Below are 20,811 nucleotides of genomic sequence, written 5' to 3'. Positions count from 1 at the left end.
ATGAATGGGAGGTGGGTGTATGTGTGTCTGGGGGAGGGGGAGGGGGGGGAAGGCGTTGTGGATAATGCGAGTGGAGAGTTTGGAAGGGTGGCGGGAGAAGGGTAGGAGGTGTGGGGGGAAGAACGTTCCACAAACTTCGTGTAGAACAGCAGGCAGGCAGGCCCAGTGTGAATCAATATTATGCTATGGTGTGGCAATCCGCACCCCGCGAGTCTATATAAATTGAAAGGACGGTTTGAGGACGAGTATCAGAACTGTCAGTCAGTCACAATGACTTCATCAAAGCAGAAAGATTCCGCCTCTGTCGTTCATGTAAATGGCTCAACAGCAAATGGTCTTCGTCCAGGTAATTATGGCTCTGTTCCACCTGTGTGTGTGTGTGTGTGTGTGTGTGTGTGTTGTCACAATGATTTCAATTCACTGAGAATGATACTCAGGAAGTATTACACTGTACACTGCATTAAGCGATTATCAAATGTGGATCTATTTAGTCATGCTTCTGATGTGTTTTGTTTGTCTTTGATGTAACCCGATGAACTGATCAATCTGATTTTATAGAGTAACCGTGGATGCCACACTTTATCACATGCTTTTTCACGCAAAAGAAAGAGGATATTAGTTGTTTTTGTTTTTCGAGCAAAAGAGATGTTTCATTTCAGTAGCAATATAAAGTAGATGATCAACTACTTAATCAACTGGTACGTGTTTGCCTGTGCACGTGCTTGCGTGTGTGTGTGTGTGTGTGTGTGTGTGTGTGTGTGTGTGTGTGTGTGTGTGTGTGTGGAACTCGCTCGTGCGCCGCGTTTGCGTGTGCCTGTTATGCGTGTGATATGTTCCAACAGATGTATCCAGACAAATCTCAACGCAGTCCGCACACTCCAAAACGCACTCACCATCCTTCCCGAAGATCTTCTCATGGCGGATGGCGATGGCTCTTCACATGCACCTCTCCCTGGTGCTCATCCTCATGCTGGTACAGAACATGCCCTTCGCCTTGGTGTGCATGCTCAAGTCGTCTGCTGGCACAAACTCCTCCCTGATGGGCAATGCCACTTCTCTTCTTGGTGGGGAGCTATCAGCAGGCGTTCTTGGAGGGAATGACACCGGAAATAGTTCTTTTCTGGAAGAGGCGGACAGCATGGGGACGAATGGGACAAACTACGTTGATGTGAGTGTTGAATAGAATATTGATTTGATTTGATCATAATAGTTTGCTTTTAAGTTAATTCACCATCGGTGATACTGGATTTAAAAAGGTGAATAAAATAATAATTATGGACTAGATCATACTGGAATAGACTAGAATATTATGTTATTATCACGAAACATGAAGTTTATTTGACACAAATGTAGAAAAAAGTATTAATTTTTGTAGTGTGTGAGTAAAGCTCTTCATTTGTTCCTCTCACGTTTTCCCAACATGGGTGTGGTGAGGTGTTGTGTTGTGCGGGATGGTATGGTGTATAGTTGTTGTTGTTGCTGTTGGTGGTGGTGGTGGTGGTGATGGTGTGTGTGTGTGTGTGTGTGTGTGTGTGTGTGTGTGTGTATGGGCGGGTGCGCGAGCACGCACAAGGTAATTTCTTTCTTATGGCATTACCATATCTAATTGATTTGCCCCTAAACTTGATTAATGTTTTATTTTGCAGTCTATCAAATCAAATTGTACAAACATTAATTTTTACATCATTTTTTATTCAGTGTTCAAATGAGAGGAACTAATATTGAAATGTGTTGGATTCCCTCACACTGTGGGTTTTTTCTAATGAACGTGCACATCATCTTGCAAAACGTGGAGCTAAAAACGCTTCAAATGCAATTGAACTTCCTCATCGCTTATCATCATCTGAAATGTGTAATATTTTTGAAAGAAATATGCAAAATTCCTTTCTGTCTTTAGAAGTTAACATTTATTTCTTTATTAAATACTAAAAGAACTGGCAGAGCTGTCAAGAGCATGGCATGTAGGTTATTACTAAATGCCCTATATACAAAATATTGTGAAAATATTGAATGCATTTGCAAGGGTCGTTTAACGGTAGAGCACGTTTTAACCCGCTGTTTAGAAATGAAACCTTTTTTGCCTCCAGAAATTACTAAACACGTATTACCAGTTTCAAATGTTGTTGGGTTTTTTGTTGTTGTTTTCGGGGGGGGGGGGGGGGGGGGGGGGGGGTTCTGCGTTTTTTTTGTTTTGTTTTGTTGTGTTTCCTTTTTTTTGTTGTTGTTGTTGTTGTTTTGTTTGTTTTGGAAAAGTTATATATTTTAAAATGTTCTTTATTAAAGTTAGCTAGTTGTGTGTTAAATAGTCCAGCTGGATATTTATTGTAGGTCGCCACATCATCCTCTTCTCAAATAATAATCTATAGAAGTATTGTTTGTAATATTTGATTATTGATTAATTTTCTGTCCTAATCCCGCTTCCCACATCCCCCATCTCACACTCTTCCAATATTATGTTTTTCTTTCTCCAATCACTGGCACTCACCCTCTCCATTTTACATTTTGTACTCTATCTTTTCCACATTCTGTTCTCTCTCTCTCTTTTCCTTCCTCAATCCCCTCCCCCCCGCGCCCCCCCCCCCCCAACCCCCCACCCCTCCACCTTAACCACCCCATTTTCAGTTGGATATTTCTTCCCCTGCCATTGATTTTCACACATGATGATTTCTAATTAATGATAATAAAAATCATCAGTGACAGAAAAAAAAATAATACAAATAATAATTATAGTAATAATATAATTGATTTTCAGTCTAATAATATATCATCATCTTAGATGAACATATCATAAATGAATGAACGAAACAAAATAAACGATCCTTATAATTTTTACTTTTTTTTCATCGTCATCATCATCAACAACAACATCATCATCGCATCGTCGTCGTTGTCTGTTTGGCAGACCGGCGATGGAGAGTTCGACTGGGACAGCTCCACACAGGGTCTGCTGCTGTCTTCATCGTCCATGCTAGCCTTCGTGATGCCTCTGATGGTGGACTTGCTCAGTCGGAAGGTGGGGGGCAAGTTGCTGCTGTTCTGCAGCATGCTGTGTGCAGCCTGTGTGACGATGCTGAACCCCTTGGCAGCCAGACTGTCGCCCTTCGTGCTGATGGCTCTGAGACTGGTCATTGGGTTTGTCGGGGTGAGTGGATGTGTCTTTGTCCACGAACTGTGCGAGAATGTCAGCGAAAGTGCGTGTGATCTCTCACTCCCAAGCACACAGGACGTGGAACAGGAGAAAACTAGCGAGTTGGGTCACCCAATATGATTACATTTTGTCATTTCTATTTACCCCACCCCCGACCCCCCAGCCCTGTAACTTTTAACTAATTTACATCAATATTTAACCACTCCTCTAATATGATGAACACCTCAGCAATATTCACACACAAGATTAAATAAATTATAAAATGCCACTGTTTAGTCAACAACACTGATGAAGGCACTCGAAAGAATGTCACACAGGTTCCAGCTGTTTCTGTAGAACCGATGTTCAAAGTCTATTAAAATGAACACAAATAATTGACGACCGCAACAGAATGTTCGCAAAACCACCAATCGGTGATTAAAGGCTATTATAATCAACACATGTGATCGAAGACCGCAAATGTTCGTAGAACCTATAACTGGTATTTAAAGTCTGTTCATAAACAGTAAGGATATAACACATGATTTACTTATACAAGAATTCTTCCTCGAATAATAACAACAATAGTTATTTCTGTCTTCTATTACATTGGCTCTTTTTATTTTAGTTCAGATGAAATGTTAACGTTGGATGACTTAACCTAATCCTAATACTTTCGTCACATAAACGCCATTGAGGAACTAAGGGGTGAATCGACACAACTTATTCCTCACACATAAAGCTTAGTTTACAGCATCGGACTCCTTAGGAGTCCAAAGCCAACTTGATAAAAACCAGGAAGTCTTCCTCGCTCAACAGACAACAGAACAACAACGCCTTCTCCAGAGTTCACAGTTCAGAGTTTGTTTATTCCCATTAACTCTTTTGAGTCCTAGAGAAACAAGGAAGCATGACAATAACAGGATGGCGGCCCACAGGGGAAGAGCGAAGATAATTTAAAAAGAACAAACAAACGGGGGAATAATACAAATGGGGGAAATAAAATGAAATAAAAGTCCAAATGTAATCATCAGTCTGGTACAATGCAACAGAAATAGACAAATGCACAAACCACAACTTAGATTTACAATACGGCTCTGTATCTGATTAGTTGAGCCTGAACTAGGAACTGGGGGGTTAGTTGGAGCATAGCGATAACAATGACATGGTGTAACAAAATAAAATACACAATAATTTGCTTGTTATTTTAGCACCCATTTGCCAGTAATACTGGGATTGGTCTGATATATACAGGAGAGAAAAAGACATATTAAAAAATATGATCATGCAATTACAAATGGATATGTACGGGATGCAGTGTCAAGATAAACACAAGTCATTGTTCTAATTCCTGTTCAACAAGTACAGTTAAGGCATAAGTGGCAAAGAATCCAGAGTGAAACTGGCTCCTAACGAAACCCATTAAAACCTTCTTTAATGAATTTAACAAAATTTAGTAACTTTTTCTTCTGGAAGTTACATCCGTTAAAAGAACGACAACTCTCCATATTAATTATAAGTAATCGACTTACGTCAGGTAACCGTTGAATCATAATGTCTGTTTACTTAATGTTATCTTTACTAAGTTGATTTTTCTTTGTTTTTATCTCTAGTTGTCATCTTGTCTTTCTATAATGCATAAACTGGAATGACTTGTTAGAATTTTTCAATTAGAAAAAAATAAAATGAAATAAATAAGCGTGCATGACCCCCTGCGAAGACAAGGTTGTTGATTTGTTTTTTTGAAAAGGTCTTACTTTGAGGCACTCACTTCACCTTGTTTTGTTTTCTTATGTGCTTTTTTTTTTTACTGGGTACGTGTGTTTTCAGGGCATCAAGTTCCCTTTGGTAAACGAGATATTTTCTTGGTGGGCACCCAGCAGTGAGAAAGTCACCCTCCTTTCATTTGCCTATGCAGGTGGGTTCGTAGTTATTGTTGTTGTTGCTGTAATATATATATATATATATATATCTGAGTGTGTGTGTGTCTACATATATGTATATGTATATATATATATATATATATATGTGTGTGTGTGTGTGTGTGTGTGTGTGTGTGTGTGTGTGTGTGTGTCTTAATGGTTTTTATATGGAATTTGACTTTTGTCACAGTTAAAAATTGTATCTACATAGTTCTACTTAAGGTATCTGTTGACATAGTATTTATTTGTTTGTTTTTCAGTTTCTTTCTTTCATTGGTCTTATAATTTTCAGTATTTTTATCAGGGTTGTGTGTGTGAGAGAGAGACAGACAGAGAGACATACTTATTACAATAAATTGAAGCCTGCATGCCCGCTAGCATTTTTTTTCCTTTTTTTTCTTTTCAAATATGTAACAGCTAATCACAGCAAGAGAAAATTATGCACGACACGTTAATGTGTCACAGTGATGCACAACACGTTAGTTATGCATCACAACACGTTAGTTAATCTATGACTTTATCTCAGTTATCTACAACGCATCAATGTATCAGTCTATCACAGTGATGCACAACACGTTAACCTGTCACAGTGATGCACGATACATTAATCTGTCAAAGCGATTCATGACATTTTAATAACTGTGATATTGCAGGGTCGAACACAGCTAGTATAGTGGTGTCCCTTACATCCGGGTACCTTTGCTCCATTCCTCTTGACAATGGATGGCCCTTTATCTTCTATGTGCAAGGTAAGTTGAGGGAGTGGAGGGGGGGGGGGTGGAAGGGGACACATGGATTGTTGATATTTTCTGTCCATGTAAATCAGTCTAATAACTTCTCTGCCTCACCATAATGATAATAAACGCTTGATATTTGCACGATTCTCTCAGGGGTTAGAAAGGATGCATGCCTGTGTGATTTTTTTAAAAAGTTTTCTGCGTATGTGAATTAAAAAGATGAAATTGTAGAATTTATGTGGTTTGTATTATTTATTTCCTAAAAAGAGAAAAGTTGATGTAATGAAGAAAAAAATATATCGTGTCTTTTTTTCACAACAGGTGGCCTGACTCTCATTTGGTGTATTTTATGGGCATTTACCGGTAGTGTCAAACCCGAGGACCACCCTTTTATATCGGAGGACGAAAAGCAGTACATTATAAATACAAGACATGCCATGGACAAGAATCAGGTAAGAACATGTGCACTGAATAGGTATAGTTTATAGTAGTTGTAGTAGTAGTAGTAGCAACAGCAGCAGCAGCAGTAGTGGTAGCAGTTGCTGCTGATGTAGATTGAGAAGTTTCGTCTGATTTATGTTACGTGATGTGTGTGTGTGCGTGTGTGTGTGTAAATGTATTTGGATAGTACCTTAGTACTATGTTAAAACATTTAGCAGTTTATAATTTTGTAATCACAGTGTGTATTATCTTTTGCTTGTGTTTGCATAGTGCATGTGGCCAGAGGCCTGGAGAATACAAGAGTGTTTCTTCCTTTCTGTGTGTCTGTCTCTCTCTCACCACACTCCAATCTCTCTCTCTCTCCCACATCTTCATGTGATTTTTCACTTCAGACATTTCACATTTGACTTTCTTTGTTTTTCTTTTTTTCACTTCAGACAATTCACATTTGATCTCTTTTATATTCTTTTTTTTCTCTTCTTTTCGTGCCAGAAACGTACCAGTCCTCCCTACAGACAGATTCTGACGAGCGTGCCGGTGTGGGGTTGTTTGATCGTTGTGATGGTGCATACTTTCACTATCATCATCCTGGCTTCCTACACTCCCATGTATCTCAACGGTGCCTTGGGCTTCACTGTGGAACAGGTCAGTCAGCGCATAATGCATCCGCCACAGACAGACCCAACAGGCGAGAGATCGATCGAATATAAAGGTCCTGAGGGATAAGGGTGGAAGATTTTTTTTTTTTTTTTTTTTTTTGAACACCCAGGTCAACAGATTGCAGACCTGCCAGTGCCATGAACTTAATAATTTTGTGTGTGTCTGCGCATGCAAAAATTTGAAAATGAGCGAGTGCGCGCGCGCGTGTGTGTGTATGTGTGTGTGCGTGTGTTCAGGGCTCATGGAGCATAGCGTTGTTAGTATTGCATGTCGTTTGTGTTTGGTGCTTGCATGAATTATGTGACAGGCGTAAATGTTCACCGTTTATGGTATATTTATCATACATTTACACAGCAACCACAAGAATGTAATTTGTCTCATTAGAGATACTAAATTGTGTTGTCTCTCTGAAGTTGAAGTCTATATGCTGACAACGAGAGATCGGTAACACTGAGAACCCGCATACATAAACTATACCACAGCAGCAACATTCTATAGATAAAAAATGTAGAAGCACAAGATAAAATAAGATGTAGGCGAAAACCTGCCTCCAGACCAGAGGAATCGACGGCATCTAATGAATATTAGACGGCCTTTAATTAATACTCGTTTAAGAATTTTCCTCTTGTCAAGTAAGATCAAGTCTGTTTATATACAAACATAAAATATGAACTCAATTAAGAGACATTCACTTCGAAAGAGAACAAATAAAACTATACTAGTATATCTAAGAGCATCTAAGATCAGTAAACAGTTAAAGTTTCTATGAACAATTTATATATTTGCAACAACAACAACGCTTGTGTCTGCAGTCTGTGATACCATTGAACCCACTTCAGCGTGCTGGAATCTTGATCAAGACATTATGTTGCCTGTATGGTGACTGAGGTTCATTGCTCCGGTTATATCACAGATTGACATGAACTCAGTTGGAACAACAGCAAAGCGAGACTCCTGAATGATCAATGGTTTTTCAACTGCAGTGAGAATTCCTTGACACCTTTGTCTTTTATGAAGGACTATAATTTAAACTGGGAGGCACAAGCTCTTAGTGCTGCAGCCTTGAGGGCAAGCTGGCATTCGGGGACCATCCCAGCACCAACTGTCCGAAGTTATTTTGGCCGAGCGAGTGGGGTGTAACTTGGGCAAGACACTCTCGGCGAAAGCCAAAGTCAAGCCCAGACAGTCGGGAACGCAGTTGCCTCTTCAGCTGTTCTGATGCTCATTGACGGACACGAATATCTATCATACATACATTGGATGACTGGTGCGGTCTTTAGCATGACGAAACAGTGTGTATGTGTGTGTGTGTGTGTGTGTGTGTGTGTGTGTGTGTGTGTGTGTCTCCAGGTGGGCCTCATTTCCTCCGTGAGCTACGTGCTGAGGTTTGTGGGAGTGTTGAGCTGGGGTCAGATCTCCAACCTGCTGTTGAGTAGGACTCGTCTGCACACCACTGCCTGCCGTAAAATTGTCCAGTGCTCAGGTGTGATATACACACCCACACACACCCCACCCCTTCACGCCCCCCGCCCCCCCCACCCCCCCACCCCCAACCCCTCCCCCCCCCCACGCACATAATAATCTCTCAATCTCTCTCTCTCTCTCTCTCTCTGTATATATATATATATATATACATACGATTAGCTTAGTCAGACACCAGAAACAGACATGTAATCCAAAAAGTCTTGGATATTCATAATACTTTAATGGTATATGTTGAGGTGTTAAACAGTTTAAAACAGTTCAGTTCAGTTACACAAGGAGGCGTCACAGCGTTCGGACAAATTCATACACACTACACCACATATGCTAAGCAGATGCCTGCCCAGCAGCATAACCCAACGCGCTTGGGCCTTCCCCATATATAACAGCATTTTGCCTTAGATTTTTTTTTTTTTTTTAAGCGCAAAAAGATGCATCTTTTCTCAGTAATCGCCGCGTTGCCTGGACCCCATAACTCAGCAGCATTCTGGGTGTGTCTGTGTGTCAAACAATATTAGAGAGAGAGAGAGAGAGTAGCGTTTCAACGTGAATAGGGTTTTGTTTTGTTTTTCAATTGACACAACTGAGCTTTTTTCTGCTGTTGAGATTCTGACGCTCTGGAATAATACTCAGTCCGGTAAAGAAATAATTTGTTAAAGTGCTTGCTATGAGAATAGCGACTCCACCACAAATCCAACGTTCTCTGGCTGCTACGTATCTACCTTTTCTAAATACAACGATATTGCTTTTACTCGTGTTTAAAGATGAAAACCGAACGATGTATGTAAGGTGCAGACTGTTGTGTTTGCAACCCAACTACTGTTTCAAATACTGAAGCAACATCGTCTGCTAGAAGTGATAAAAGCAATTCCAAATATCGATGCGTAAACATTGCATCATGACTTAAGTTTCTGACTACTTGTAAGGCTGAGTCATTTATAAAGAAAGAAAAGAAAAGTTTGGACTGGTGAGATCACCATGGTTTACTCCATGAGTACAGATAATATAATCTGTCTGCGATGCACTGGAGCGAACATTAGCCCTGACCTTTACAAACATTCTACAAATGCATCGAAATAGTTTACCTTTGTCATTTCTGATAAGTATTGGACACGGTAATTTTCTCTCAATGGAATCACAGGCTTTCTCTAAGTCAATAGTCCCTTCTTGACGAAACTGACTCAGTGCGTTTATGAATGAGAACATCCCTTTTTTTTATCTTTTTTGTGCTGAGCTGGTGTGTGTGTGTGTGTGTGTGTGTGTGTGTGTGTGTGTGTGTGTGTGTTTTCTCCTCTGCCTGCCTGTCAGGTTACTATCTGAGCGGGGTAGGTCTACTAGTCTTGGCGTTCGTGAGGGACCAGGTGTCCGCCTCTATCCTCATCTGTGTGGTGCTGGTGCTGCAGAGCTGTACATCTGCCTCAGGTGTCATCGTGCCTCTCGACATGGCACCACGGTCAGTTGTTGTTGGGTTTTTTTCTTATTTTTCTGTTTGCAGTGATGGTGATTGTGTAGGATGTGGATGTGTGTGTGTGTGTGTGTGTGTGTGTGTGTGTGTACGTGCATAAGTTGTGTAAATGTGCACGTGACAGGGACAGACTGAAAGACTGATGTGGAAAGACATAAAACCACATTGCTTGTAATATCACGCAAATATAAAAAAAAAAACAACCAACCAACCAATCAACCAAACAAACAACAAAAAACGAAAAACGTCAGATGTAAAGTCTGGACACAGGCCATGCAAACTTTTACATGTGAACACTGTGACAGTTCCAGTGAGTCTGTCTGTCGTACTGTAGGTATGCGGGATTTCTGACCTCAGTGAGTCTGTCTGTCGTACTGTAGGTATGCGGGATTTCTGACCTCAGTGAGTCTGTCTGTCGTACTGTAGGTATGCGGGATTTCTGACCTCAGTGAGTCTGTCTGTCGTACTGTAGGTATGCGGGATTTCTGACCTCAGTGAGTCTGTCCCTCGTACTGTAGGTATGCGGGATTTCTGACCTCAGTGAGTCTGTCTGTCGTACTGTAGGTATGCGGGATTTCTGACCTCAGTGAGTCTGTCCCTCGTACTGTAGGTATGCGGGATTTCTGACCTCAGTGAGTCTGTCTGTCGTACTGTAGGTATGCGGGATTTCTGACCTCAGTGAGTCTGTCCCTCGTACTGTAGGTATGCGGGATTTCTGACCTCAGTGAGTCTGTCCCTCGTACTGTAGGTATGCGGGATTTCTGACCTCAGTGAGTCTGTCCCTCGTACTGTAGGTATGCGGGATTTCTGACCTCAGTGAGTCTGTCTGTCGTACTGTAGGTATGCGGGATTTCTGACCTCAGTGAGTCTGTCCCTCGTACTGTAGGTATGCGGGATTTCTGACCTCAGTGAGTCTGTCCCTCGTACTGTAGGTATGCGGGATTTCTGACCTCAGTGAGTCTGTCTGTCGTACTGTAGGTATGCGGGATTTCTGACCTCAGTGAGTCTGTCCCTCGTACTGTAGGTATGCGGGATTTCTGACCTCAGTGAGTCTGTCTGTCGTACTGTAGGTATGCGGGATTTCTGACCTCAGTGAGTCTGTCTGTCGTACTGTAGGTATGCGGGATTTCTGACCTCAGTGAGTCTGTCTGTCGTACTGTAGGTATGCGGGATTTCTGACCTCAGTGAGTCTGTCTGTCGTACTGTAGGTATGCGGGATTTCTGACCTCAGTGAGTCTGTCTGTCGTACTGTAGGTATGCGGGATTTCTGACCGGGTTCATGGTCACCGTCTCCACAATTGTCACCATACCTGGACCACTTTTGACCTCCTATTTGATTCGGGACGTGAGTAAACTTCGTTATCTTTTCTTTCTGTTTATGTTCTATTCTTGTAAATTGCATGTAGCATTCTATTTGACGTTTTCGTGTTAAATGTGATAAATGTTTCTGTTCACTATTTTTGAATGAGGCGACAATGTAATTTCTCATGTGAGGTCACAAGGTACACTATATTTTTACTTCATCATGCTCCATGCTCCATCCACATTATCATCACCGACATCTTCTTCTCCTTCTTCTTCTTCTTCTTCTTTGTTCGTGAGCTGCAACTCCCACGTCGCTCGTATGTACACGAGTGGGTTTTTACGTGTATGACCGTTTTTACCCCCGCCATGTAGGCAGCCATACAATCAATCACCGACATTGTCTTTATTTTCATTAACGTCACCCATCGTCTTGAAGTTAGATGATGATTCTTCAGGTAATGTTTCTTCGTGTCATTTTGATACTGACTGTCATCAGTCGTCACCCAAACTGCAGCGCTTCTTCTGTTTCGTCTTGTTATTTTGTTTCATTTTATTTTTTATTATATTTTCTCTTTGTTGATGTTGTCTTTTTTGTTGCCTTATTGACCACACACAATCAGTACCATCCTCAGGTGCATTATCTGTGTGTGTGTGTGTGTTTATGCGTGTTTATGTGCGTGCGTGTGTGTGTGGGTATGTTTGTGGGCGTGCACACACATAAGATTACGGTGCTTTGTGCACTATCTTTTATTTTTTTCAGGGAACAATGGAGGGATGGCGCAACGTGTTCATCCTTCTGGCGGCCATCGTCTTTGTCGGTACCACCTGCTTCCTCCTCATGGCAAGTTCCAAACTTCAGGTGTGTAAGTTAGAGAGAGGGGGGGGGGAGAAAGAGGGAGAGAGATGGAGAGAGAGATGGGAGAGAGAGAGGGAGAGAGAGATGGAGAGAGATGGGGGAGAGAGAGGGAGAGAGAGATAGGGGAGAGAGAGGGAGGGAGAGAAGGGGAGAGAGAGGGGGAGAGAATGAGAGAAGGAAAGAGAGGGAGGGACAGACAGACAGACAGACAGACATACAGGACAAACGAACGAACGAACGACAGAACAACAGAACGAAATTTTATTTCAAGAGGTTAATTGAATAAGCATTATCTGCTTGTTTACATCCGGCCCTCTTGTCAAAGAAAACTGAAAAAAAAACCAAAATTTTCACAACAGCAACATTCTCAAAACTGCATACGCATGCACAAAACGTAAGTACAGATATTGGTGTGCAATACAATAAAGCCCTGAATAAACATCAAAGAATAGGAACGAGAGATGAGATGGGGAGAAGGCAAGATGATGGACTGGTAAAGAGGGAAAGGGAGAACGAAAGAGACAGACTGACTGATTGATTTTGAGAGAGAGGTGAAAAGTAACTATTATCAATTTCATTACGGACTAAGTATTGTTCTAATGTCAAGTGCATATGCTTTAGTAACCTGACATTTAAGCATATAATTTTTGACTGTAGCTTGATGAAGCCTTATGTGCACGAAAGTGTATCTTCACAAGTGACTGAGAACGTTGATGTGTTTGACTTTTTGCATTTATTATCAGTTGTTTCGATTGTCAGTTTAACGACTTCTCTTTTACGAAATCTTTTAAGTAATTTCCTGTAATTGTATTTAGAAATTTGTTTCAAATTCCACCCTCATTTCACCCTCATTTGCCCAGTTTCCCCCAACCCTCCCTTCATTCACATCTCCCACCCCTTCTAACCGATAATACTCAAATGTATTCATAAATACATTAACAAAATGTCTTCAATCACCGATATGTGTGACGGGACAATAAACAAAATTCCTCCTCCTCCTCCTCCTCTTCCTCCTCCATAGAGAGAGACTGACAGAGGGGACATACATTGAAAGAAACTGGCAGAGGAGGAGAGTGGAATAAACATATTACCGATCAAAAGTATTGTAGATAACGATGGGTATACAGCACAGTTATGAAATTTTCATTGGACAGAGACAGAGTACAGAGAGAACTGGAAATCGAATTGTTAATGAAGGTTAAATGCTAAGCTACAAGTTACTTTTCACAATGTCCTCGCAAAAAAAAAAAAAAAAAAAAAAGTCATGGTGAGAAATTCTTGTCATCAACTTGAGTCATCTTCATCTCTCTGTCTCTGTCTGTCTGTCTCTGTCTCTGTCTCTCTCTCTGTCTCTCTCTCTGTCTCTCTCTCTGTCTCTCTCTCTCTCTGTCTCTCAATGAATTTGTTCAGAGCGTTACAATTTATATAATTATATTCTGCCTCGTGTGTGCATTGACTTGCACAAATCTAGCTTTGCATTTTTGGACCATCTGTTTGGAACTCTCTTCCTACGTTCATCAAGACGTGCGATTCATTGGCGTCCTTCAAATCAAGGGTACGAAAACTTCTCCACAAACAATAGGCCCCTCACAACAGGGTCTGCCTTCAGCATGTTTGCACTAAGTCCATCTTCGCCAAGTGCCCAGTTTCATTTCGTTTGTCTGGTGACTTCTTGTATCGGTTTTTGTGTAATGTGCCCGCACTTCATTTCTGCGTGGAAACGTGTGTTTTCTATCATTATCACCGCCTCTCCCTGTAGGTCTGGTCTGCTCAAAGCCTCTTTGGTGTATTTTCCGTCCATCTATTGAGATGTTCTTCTTTCATCAGCACCTTCCCATGCCTATCCTTGACTCCTGTTATCTTGCTTGTGACCCTTCCTGTGAGTGTCTGTGATTTTGTACACTGCTCTCTTGTCACATTTGCAGCTCGTATAATTTATTTCGCTGAAAGGATCTCGCTACAGATGATTGACATGAATATGTCACATGTTTTCAGACAGCTACTCATCACAAACATGCAATACACAACTTTTACGTATTTTCGCATTCACTGATATATGTTAAAAAGAAAAAAACGAATTCAAAGCAGTTGTTCGGATGGTGTCATGGTCTTGTTCATAGTTTGATAGTAATCGTCACCTTTTTTTAATCTGCTATTTTCGCACATTAGAGGAACGTTCATTTTCAGCTAAAAAAAAGCAGTTTGAACTCGTTTTAACACTTGTGAGAGAAATTAAATTTGTTGGTTCGTTCTTCACAGAGCTGGGCCAAGCCAGTCAAGAAGGAAGGTAACCCGCACACTGCATCAATTGACATGAAGGAACGAAGGGTGTCCGTCGTGTCTGAAGGACTTCCGAGCTCCCCGTCGATGACACGAAAACGGTATGTCGGTTAAACATGGAGAGTAATGCGTGGTTAATTCTGTGCTGTGATTCAGTGATTTGAGTTTGTCGTAAAATTCAGGTTTTGCTGAAAATGGATTACAGTACATTTTTGTTTCACTAAATTATATGCACGTACTCACATATCAATTTTGTTCATTAGTAATTTGGTGAGACATGGACTTATGTGTTTATGCAAAACGTTTTAAAATTAATTTTAAATGACTAATTCTTTTAATCAAGTCTGTTTGTTATGAACTCTATAGTTTGAATTGTCTCGTGAAAATTAACTTTTGCTGAGTATCTTTCGCGAACGGATTGTATTAATGTTAAGTAGTAGCCCCAATGTTGATGAAACAAAGTGATGTGTCTCATCAAAACTCGAGAGTAATGCCAGGTGAAATAGTTTTGTTATGTCTCCATTGCTTGTTGGGTTGGGTTTTTTTAAGTTCTTTGTAGAATTCAGCAATTACTAAACATGAAGTCTAGGACTATTATTGACCTGTGTGCATGAATAATGATCTGCAGCAACTTTGTAATATAGCGATGGCATGCATTGTTCAAACTGATTGACAGGGCTTGGCGTATTATTTTTTTGTTCTACACTTCGAAGTTTGTTATTGTAAAATGCAGATTTTGTTGAAGTTGGAATCAATAATCCTATTTTTCCTAATTTCTGTGCATGAAAAAAATTCATTTTTCACAAACAATGAGAGAGAGAGGAGGGGGGGTGAGGGTGTCGTCTGTGTTGAAGAAAAAAGTGCCATTGAAAACACATGGAAAGAAATCTACATTTCAGGCAAAGCCAGGCCCTCTTCAACACCCACTGTTTCCCCTCCTAATCTTCAACACCCACTGTTTCCCCTCCTAATCTTCAGCACCCACTGTTTCCCCTCCTAATCTTCAACACCCACTGTTTCCCTCCTAATCTTCAACACCCACTGTTTCCCCTCCTAATCTTCAACCGAAAAGATCACAGTGTCATGTGCTGCACGTATTTCAAAATAAAGCGAAAGATTTCAATGACACTCTGCATGCGGTCCGATTTGGTGATGTAAAAAAAAATATATTGTACAGAATCGTTCTCCGCAGTCTTAATAGATAGTCTGGCCCCCAGAATAAGAATGATAATTATATGGTTCAAATATTCACATACCTGTGCCTCCCCCCCCCCCCCCCCCCCCCCCCCCCCCCCCCCCCCCACTTCACCCGCGCCTCCAGCGCATTCCAGCTTCAGCGAATGTTTTGTTAATAATAGGGAGGGTGTAGACTCGCTTTCGTCACATTTTCGTCGGGGTTCCCTGGCAATTTTTTAGCGAAAACCGCGTACGCATGCGCGTCTCCATTTCATTTTTGTCCAGGTCGCCGAAAGGTTTAAATTTCGTCGTTGAAATCGCCGTTCTGAAGAAAGGATTTTGAACATTTTCGGTGACTATTTTTGCAAGTTTACAATATATGTTTGATTCTGTAATTACACCCATTATTTGCTTTAGTCTTCTATGTTTACTTTGAACGTGTTTCTTGCCATATAGCTGCCATTACGTATTCAAACTGATCCATTTATAAACTCTGCCGAAACGTTGTTCGAACAAAAGCAGTGCACACCCAGAGAAGTCGGTTCCTGTGGAGGGCTGCGTGTGTCGTCATATGACCTACTTCTCGTTCTACGAGCAACGAAAAGTCCACGACGAAAGCGGGCTGCACACCCTCCCTATATATATAGATATAGATATAGATATATATAGATAGATAGATAGATGTGTGTGTGTGTGTGTGTGTGTGTGTGTGTGTGTTTGGACAGATTACCGCCACCCACGTCTCAATCAGTTCACATGTCTTTCTGGTTTCCTGTCGGTATTCTCTGCTATCGTGGGGAAGCATGCAAGAAATGTCTTTTTCTTTTCTTTGTTGCCTTCGAAAGTTTGGTAATGAGTTTCTGCATCAAGTATGAATTTTTCTTTTTAACATAATCGTGATGATAATTTATTTCTTCGTTTTTTTCTTCCAGTTTTGAGTTCTCTCTCACCATAAAGCCACCAGAAAACTACAGTGAAGCCAAGTGGGAAAGCAGAAATGTTGATGTTGTCATCACTTCAGAAACGAACAGCACAGCTTCCGCAATCAGCCCTGTTGTAAAGACATCTGGAAGAGGTTCACAGGAATCAGCCAAAGACAACAGTTTGTCCAGTCATCCCGACAATACGGATGGAAGTCATACCAACCCCGCCTTCGATGATAAATCGGAATCCTAACTGTTAGTGCTGTTCATTTTGAGACTGTTTTTTCGGCATTGTGGAAGTGTGTGACACAGGCTGGTGATCTCCTTCTTCTCTGTTGGTGAGCTGTAACTCCCACGTTCACTCGAATATACAAGTGGGATTTTACGTGTATGACTTTTTACCTTTGTTTTCGGGGAAATAGGATGGTGATTATTCATTAAGAAAGACTGTCAATACTGTTTGAGACGATTGTTTTCGGAATTATGGAAGTATTGTTTTTACAGAAGCTGGTGATGATTTAGTGAGATGAGTGATAAATGATTTTTTTTTCTATAAAATTACGTTCCACCTAATGTACTTACCGTGACCCACTGGTGCAGACTCCGGCAGGGGTCTGATTCTTGTCCAGTGCAAACTACCACCCAGGTCATGTGGAGAAATAAAGAGTCTGAGCAGCTGGTGATTTCCCTAAGTATCCTTCTGCGTGTCTGGCTCTGCATTTTCCTCTTTTGACGGCATTTGAAACGTGATCAGTCATGCATACAGAAAGCATAACTTGAAAGGATGGGAGGATAGTAACAGTGGATGACAGTAAGTATGCTAGATCAAAGGCGATTTTAGAAGAAAAATATGCACATACTATGCCATGACCCACTAGAACTGCACGACCAGGCGGAAAGTAACTTTTTCTGTTTTTATGAATAAAGGATGGCCCGCAGGGAAACCACGGCTGAAGCAATGCCCCTTGACTGACGTCCGTCAATTCAGTGTGAGTTGTCTTTCAGGTACAAGTGCCTCGAGTGCACAAGTTGGCCCGACATCTTATGCTAGAGAGCGGGACACCATACCCGAACAGAGAGCCCTCTGTTTGAGGTAGTGCCCAGAAGGAAGCCTTGTCGGACAGGGTAGTTGGACGGGGGAGCTATTGAGGATGGAGTCTCTCCTGGCCATGAAGCCGTTTATGTAAGCCTGTGACTGTAAACAGGTTGTATATCTCAGATTCTGCTCATTGACTTTAATGAAGGGCACAAGGACTGCAAGGTCAGGGCCAGACGGCTGGTCTCATGGAAGAGGGTGCCAAGAGTGACATGGTTAGGGCAGCCAGGTGGAATCCAAAGTCCTGACCATCTCCTCTGCCTCCGTGCAGTGTCTGCCCGACATGGGCCTGTGATCTTGTGTGGAACAGTGGTACTGAGAGAACAGCAGGGGTTCCTTCAGAGTGATTAGGAGGGACTCTTGCTGGTGTGGACAAGGGGCTAGTGGTGGGTTCTCCTGTGGAAAGGACGTCTATCTCTTTTGAAGAGTTTGCCTCCCCCTCATGCAGATGGGACTGAACCGGCGGGGATTTCCTGGTAGGGTTGGCACCTGACGTGTGCTTGCTCGTGATGAAGGGCGTGTCATCAGGGAAGACTGGATAAAGGCAGGGCGAGGACCATAATGAGAACTTTCGGAGAATGCAACAGAGGGAGTCACCCTCTGGATGTGTCATCTGTATGGTGATCGGTCTGGGCAGGTGCTTGAGAGGGGACACTCTGCGCGAAAATCCGGCTGCTGAGGCCCAAGGGGGTGTACATAAACTATGTGTTGTCCTGGTGGGGGAGGGATGAGGGGGTGGGTGGATTGTACTGGCTTGACGGCTGAGGCATGAGGAGGGGAGGTGTGGGTAGGCTTCCTGCGGAAAGGTACATGCCCAAGGGAGGGGGTGTGGCGCCGGATATTTGATGGGTGCATAACCCGTGCCACAGTGCAAGGTTTAAGTGCTGCTGCTGGCTGATCAGCCAGTGGCTGTCTGTGATTGCTGGCATAAATCCTGTTATGCGTTGATATCGTTATATACGTTGGTACAAAAAGGCATTTCCCCCTCCTCCTTCACCCACACAAACGTGCGTGTGAGCACTCGCAACATGCAGAAACACGCATGTACATACAAGAATACACATATATTTTCCACTGTGCCAGTATAGGCTGCTGATGACTCGTACACAGTATAAGATGGACTGTTTTCAACAAAATGTGTCCCAAAAATTGTTTGTCTGGGGAAAACAGATCACACAAAACTTTGTTGTTGTTGTTGTTGTTGTTTTCAGTGTCAGAGGATAGTTTTCTCACAAAGAAATAACACATATATCTACATACATGAATACAGCATGCGCAAGTGTTCACACACACACACACACACACACACACACACACACACACACACACAACCGTGCATACAAAATCAATACACTGTGCCCATGTTTGAAATAAATCAGATTCTTGAAAACTATGCGTGCGAGTGTTATTTTGCATCCTTGTGTGAAAGAAGTCTCTATTTGCGTTTTCTCCTTCTTATACATTTCAGTTTTGTGTTCTTTTTTTGTTCTTTTTTTATCAATAAGAAAAAAGTTTCACTGAAAGAAAGGAAATCAGAGCAGTTTCATGAATGGAAATGATGACATGGCAGTTCTCTCAGTGGTGAAATATTGCCAACAAATATCGCTTCCCATCTTCTTTCAACAAGATGATAAAAGGTATGTAGTTTCTGATCAAGCAGCTTCCTCATAAAAAAAGAAGTCCAGTGTATTATCACAGGGTATTGGTGTTCCTACATTATTTCTACTGATGTTGCTGCTGTGTATATATGTGAAATGACCGACATTAGAAGAAGGAAATTTCATCAATGTAAGAAATAAAAATGAACAAAATAATAATAGAGGATAGCGTTATACAAACATCAATGACGCCTCATACGCTGTCATCATAAAGTATAGTTTATTGTTCATTCAACAGCAATGAATCAGTCGCAGACAGGCATGTTCTGTAAAACATATTTGCTCTGACAAACAGTAAAGACCAAAAAATCTATTCATAAATAAATACATAATTATAGACAATTAAAAAGTGCATTTCAAGGGTTTCGTATGTTATAGACTCTGAAAGACTCCCAGCTGTGGCCATCTCAGAAGTGACTTCCTGTTTTGTGAATATCGAGATGGCCTGCACTGAAACATGTATGAGATACGAACTTCTTCTGCAGGAGAACACTTAGAAAAGAAATCAGCAAGAGGTTTCCAGGTTGTCAGAAGTAACAATATCTTCCCCTCTACTACCGTGAGATTCCACACCTGAGTCGTCTTCAGTTTAACGTCTTTCCACTTGAAGTGATATTAGACGGGGGAAAAAAACAAACAAAAAAACGTGGGGGTAGGGGTTGTGGGAAGGGGGGGGGGGGTAAAAGTGTGTGTATGTGTGGAGGGTGAATAGGGAGAGACAACGCTAGGGAAAATGGAAACGTTATAAACGCCAGCTTCAAACAACTATAACAAATGTCCTATTGGACTACGCAGCAAACCTTCTGCAACAACAAATAACATTGGAAATGTTAACACATTCAAAAGAGCATTCAACAACCGGGAACTATCAATCAGTCAAATACATACAGTAATTCAATAAGATTAAGGCAGATTCATACATTATCAAACAGGATAAAACTGAACGCTTTTATAACTAAGTTCAGCAAAGATGTCAGATGCATATGTGGAGAACATATATCTAGCAACCATATGATATTCGAATGTCAGAATCTAAAATGTTTTTTGCCAGACTTAACCACACCTGAGTGTGATGTTTAACATGTCATGTTTTTGGAGGTAAATACTTTTGCACTGGTTAAATACTTAAATGGTCGTCACATTTCAACACTTTTCCTGTCACAGTATGCTATTGGGCAAACTGATTTCGATGAGTGTGCACGATGGATGAGCAAATTGGTGCATAATCTTGCATGCTTTGGGTATAATTCTGTTAACATCCATGTGTGTGTGTGTGTGTGTGTGCGCGCGCGCGCGCGTGTGTGTGTGTATGCGCAAGGGTGAATAAACACATTATTTTGCTAGATCCTCTCTCAATTTTTTTTTACAAAGAAAAATGTATTAAAGAAAATGTGGGTTTGTGGGTGTTTACACATTCTTTTCCGATATCCTTGTTCCATGTGTGACATACATTTTTTTTAACACATATGCAACATTAAAGTAAATAAATTCATAAATAAAATGTATGTATGAGTGTGTATGTGAGTTAATGAACACATTCTTTTGCAATATCCTCATTCCATAGCAAAGTTTTATACACATGTGATAATTTCAATAAATGCTCATCAGATCACACACTGAATCCTTTTCCCTTTTCCCCTTGTGAAAGTAGAACTTATTATGCATCACTCGGTTTAATTTAAT

At 41.3% G+C, this 20,811-nt stretch overlaps 1 protein-coding gene across 3 annotated transcripts; it reads left to right on the top strand.

Annotated features, from left to right (window-relative positions):
* Positions 1 to 187: 187 nt before the first annotated feature.
* LOC143287763 (putative transporter slc-17.2) lies at positions 188 to 18,828 on the top strand. 3 transcript variants are annotated; one of them, XM_076596041.1, is made up of 13 exons: positions 188 to 346; positions 843 to 1,168; positions 2,903 to 3,142; positions 4,958 to 5,045; positions 5,703 to 5,798; positions 6,108 to 6,238; positions 6,720 to 6,872; positions 8,238 to 8,370; positions 9,678 to 9,822; positions 11,089 to 11,179; positions 11,900 to 11,998; positions 14,255 to 14,376; positions 16,384 to 18,827. In XM_076596041.1, exons 1-13 carry the CDS (start codon positions 271 to 273, stop codon positions 16,625 to 16,627), a joined length of 1,944 nt encoding a protein of 647 aa, XP_076452156.1. In that variant the 5' UTR covers positions 188 to 270; the 3' UTR covers positions 16,628 to 18,827. The 3 variants fall into 3 exon arrangements, 2 of the variants coding, with proteins under 2 accessions (XP_076452156.1, XP_076452157.1); XR_013055995.1 differs by lacking the exon at positions 11,089 to 11,179 and having other exon boundaries at positions 16,384 to 16,521; XM_076596042.1 differs by lacking the exon at positions 5,703 to 5,798 and having other exon boundaries at positions 16,384 to 18,828.
* Positions 18,829 to 20,811: the final 1,983 nt, after the last annotated feature.

Source organism: Babylonia areolata, chromosome 11 (assembly GCF_041734735.1).
Source record: "Babylonia areolata isolate BAREFJ2019XMU chromosome 11, ASM4173473v1, whole genome shotgun sequence".
NCBI classification, from domain to species: domain Eukaryota; kingdom Metazoa; phylum Mollusca; class Gastropoda; order Neogastropoda; family Buccinidae; genus Babylonia; species Babylonia areolata.
Note: the sequence above shows the minus strand (reverse complement) of the source record. Positions and strands in the feature narration are given on the sequence as shown.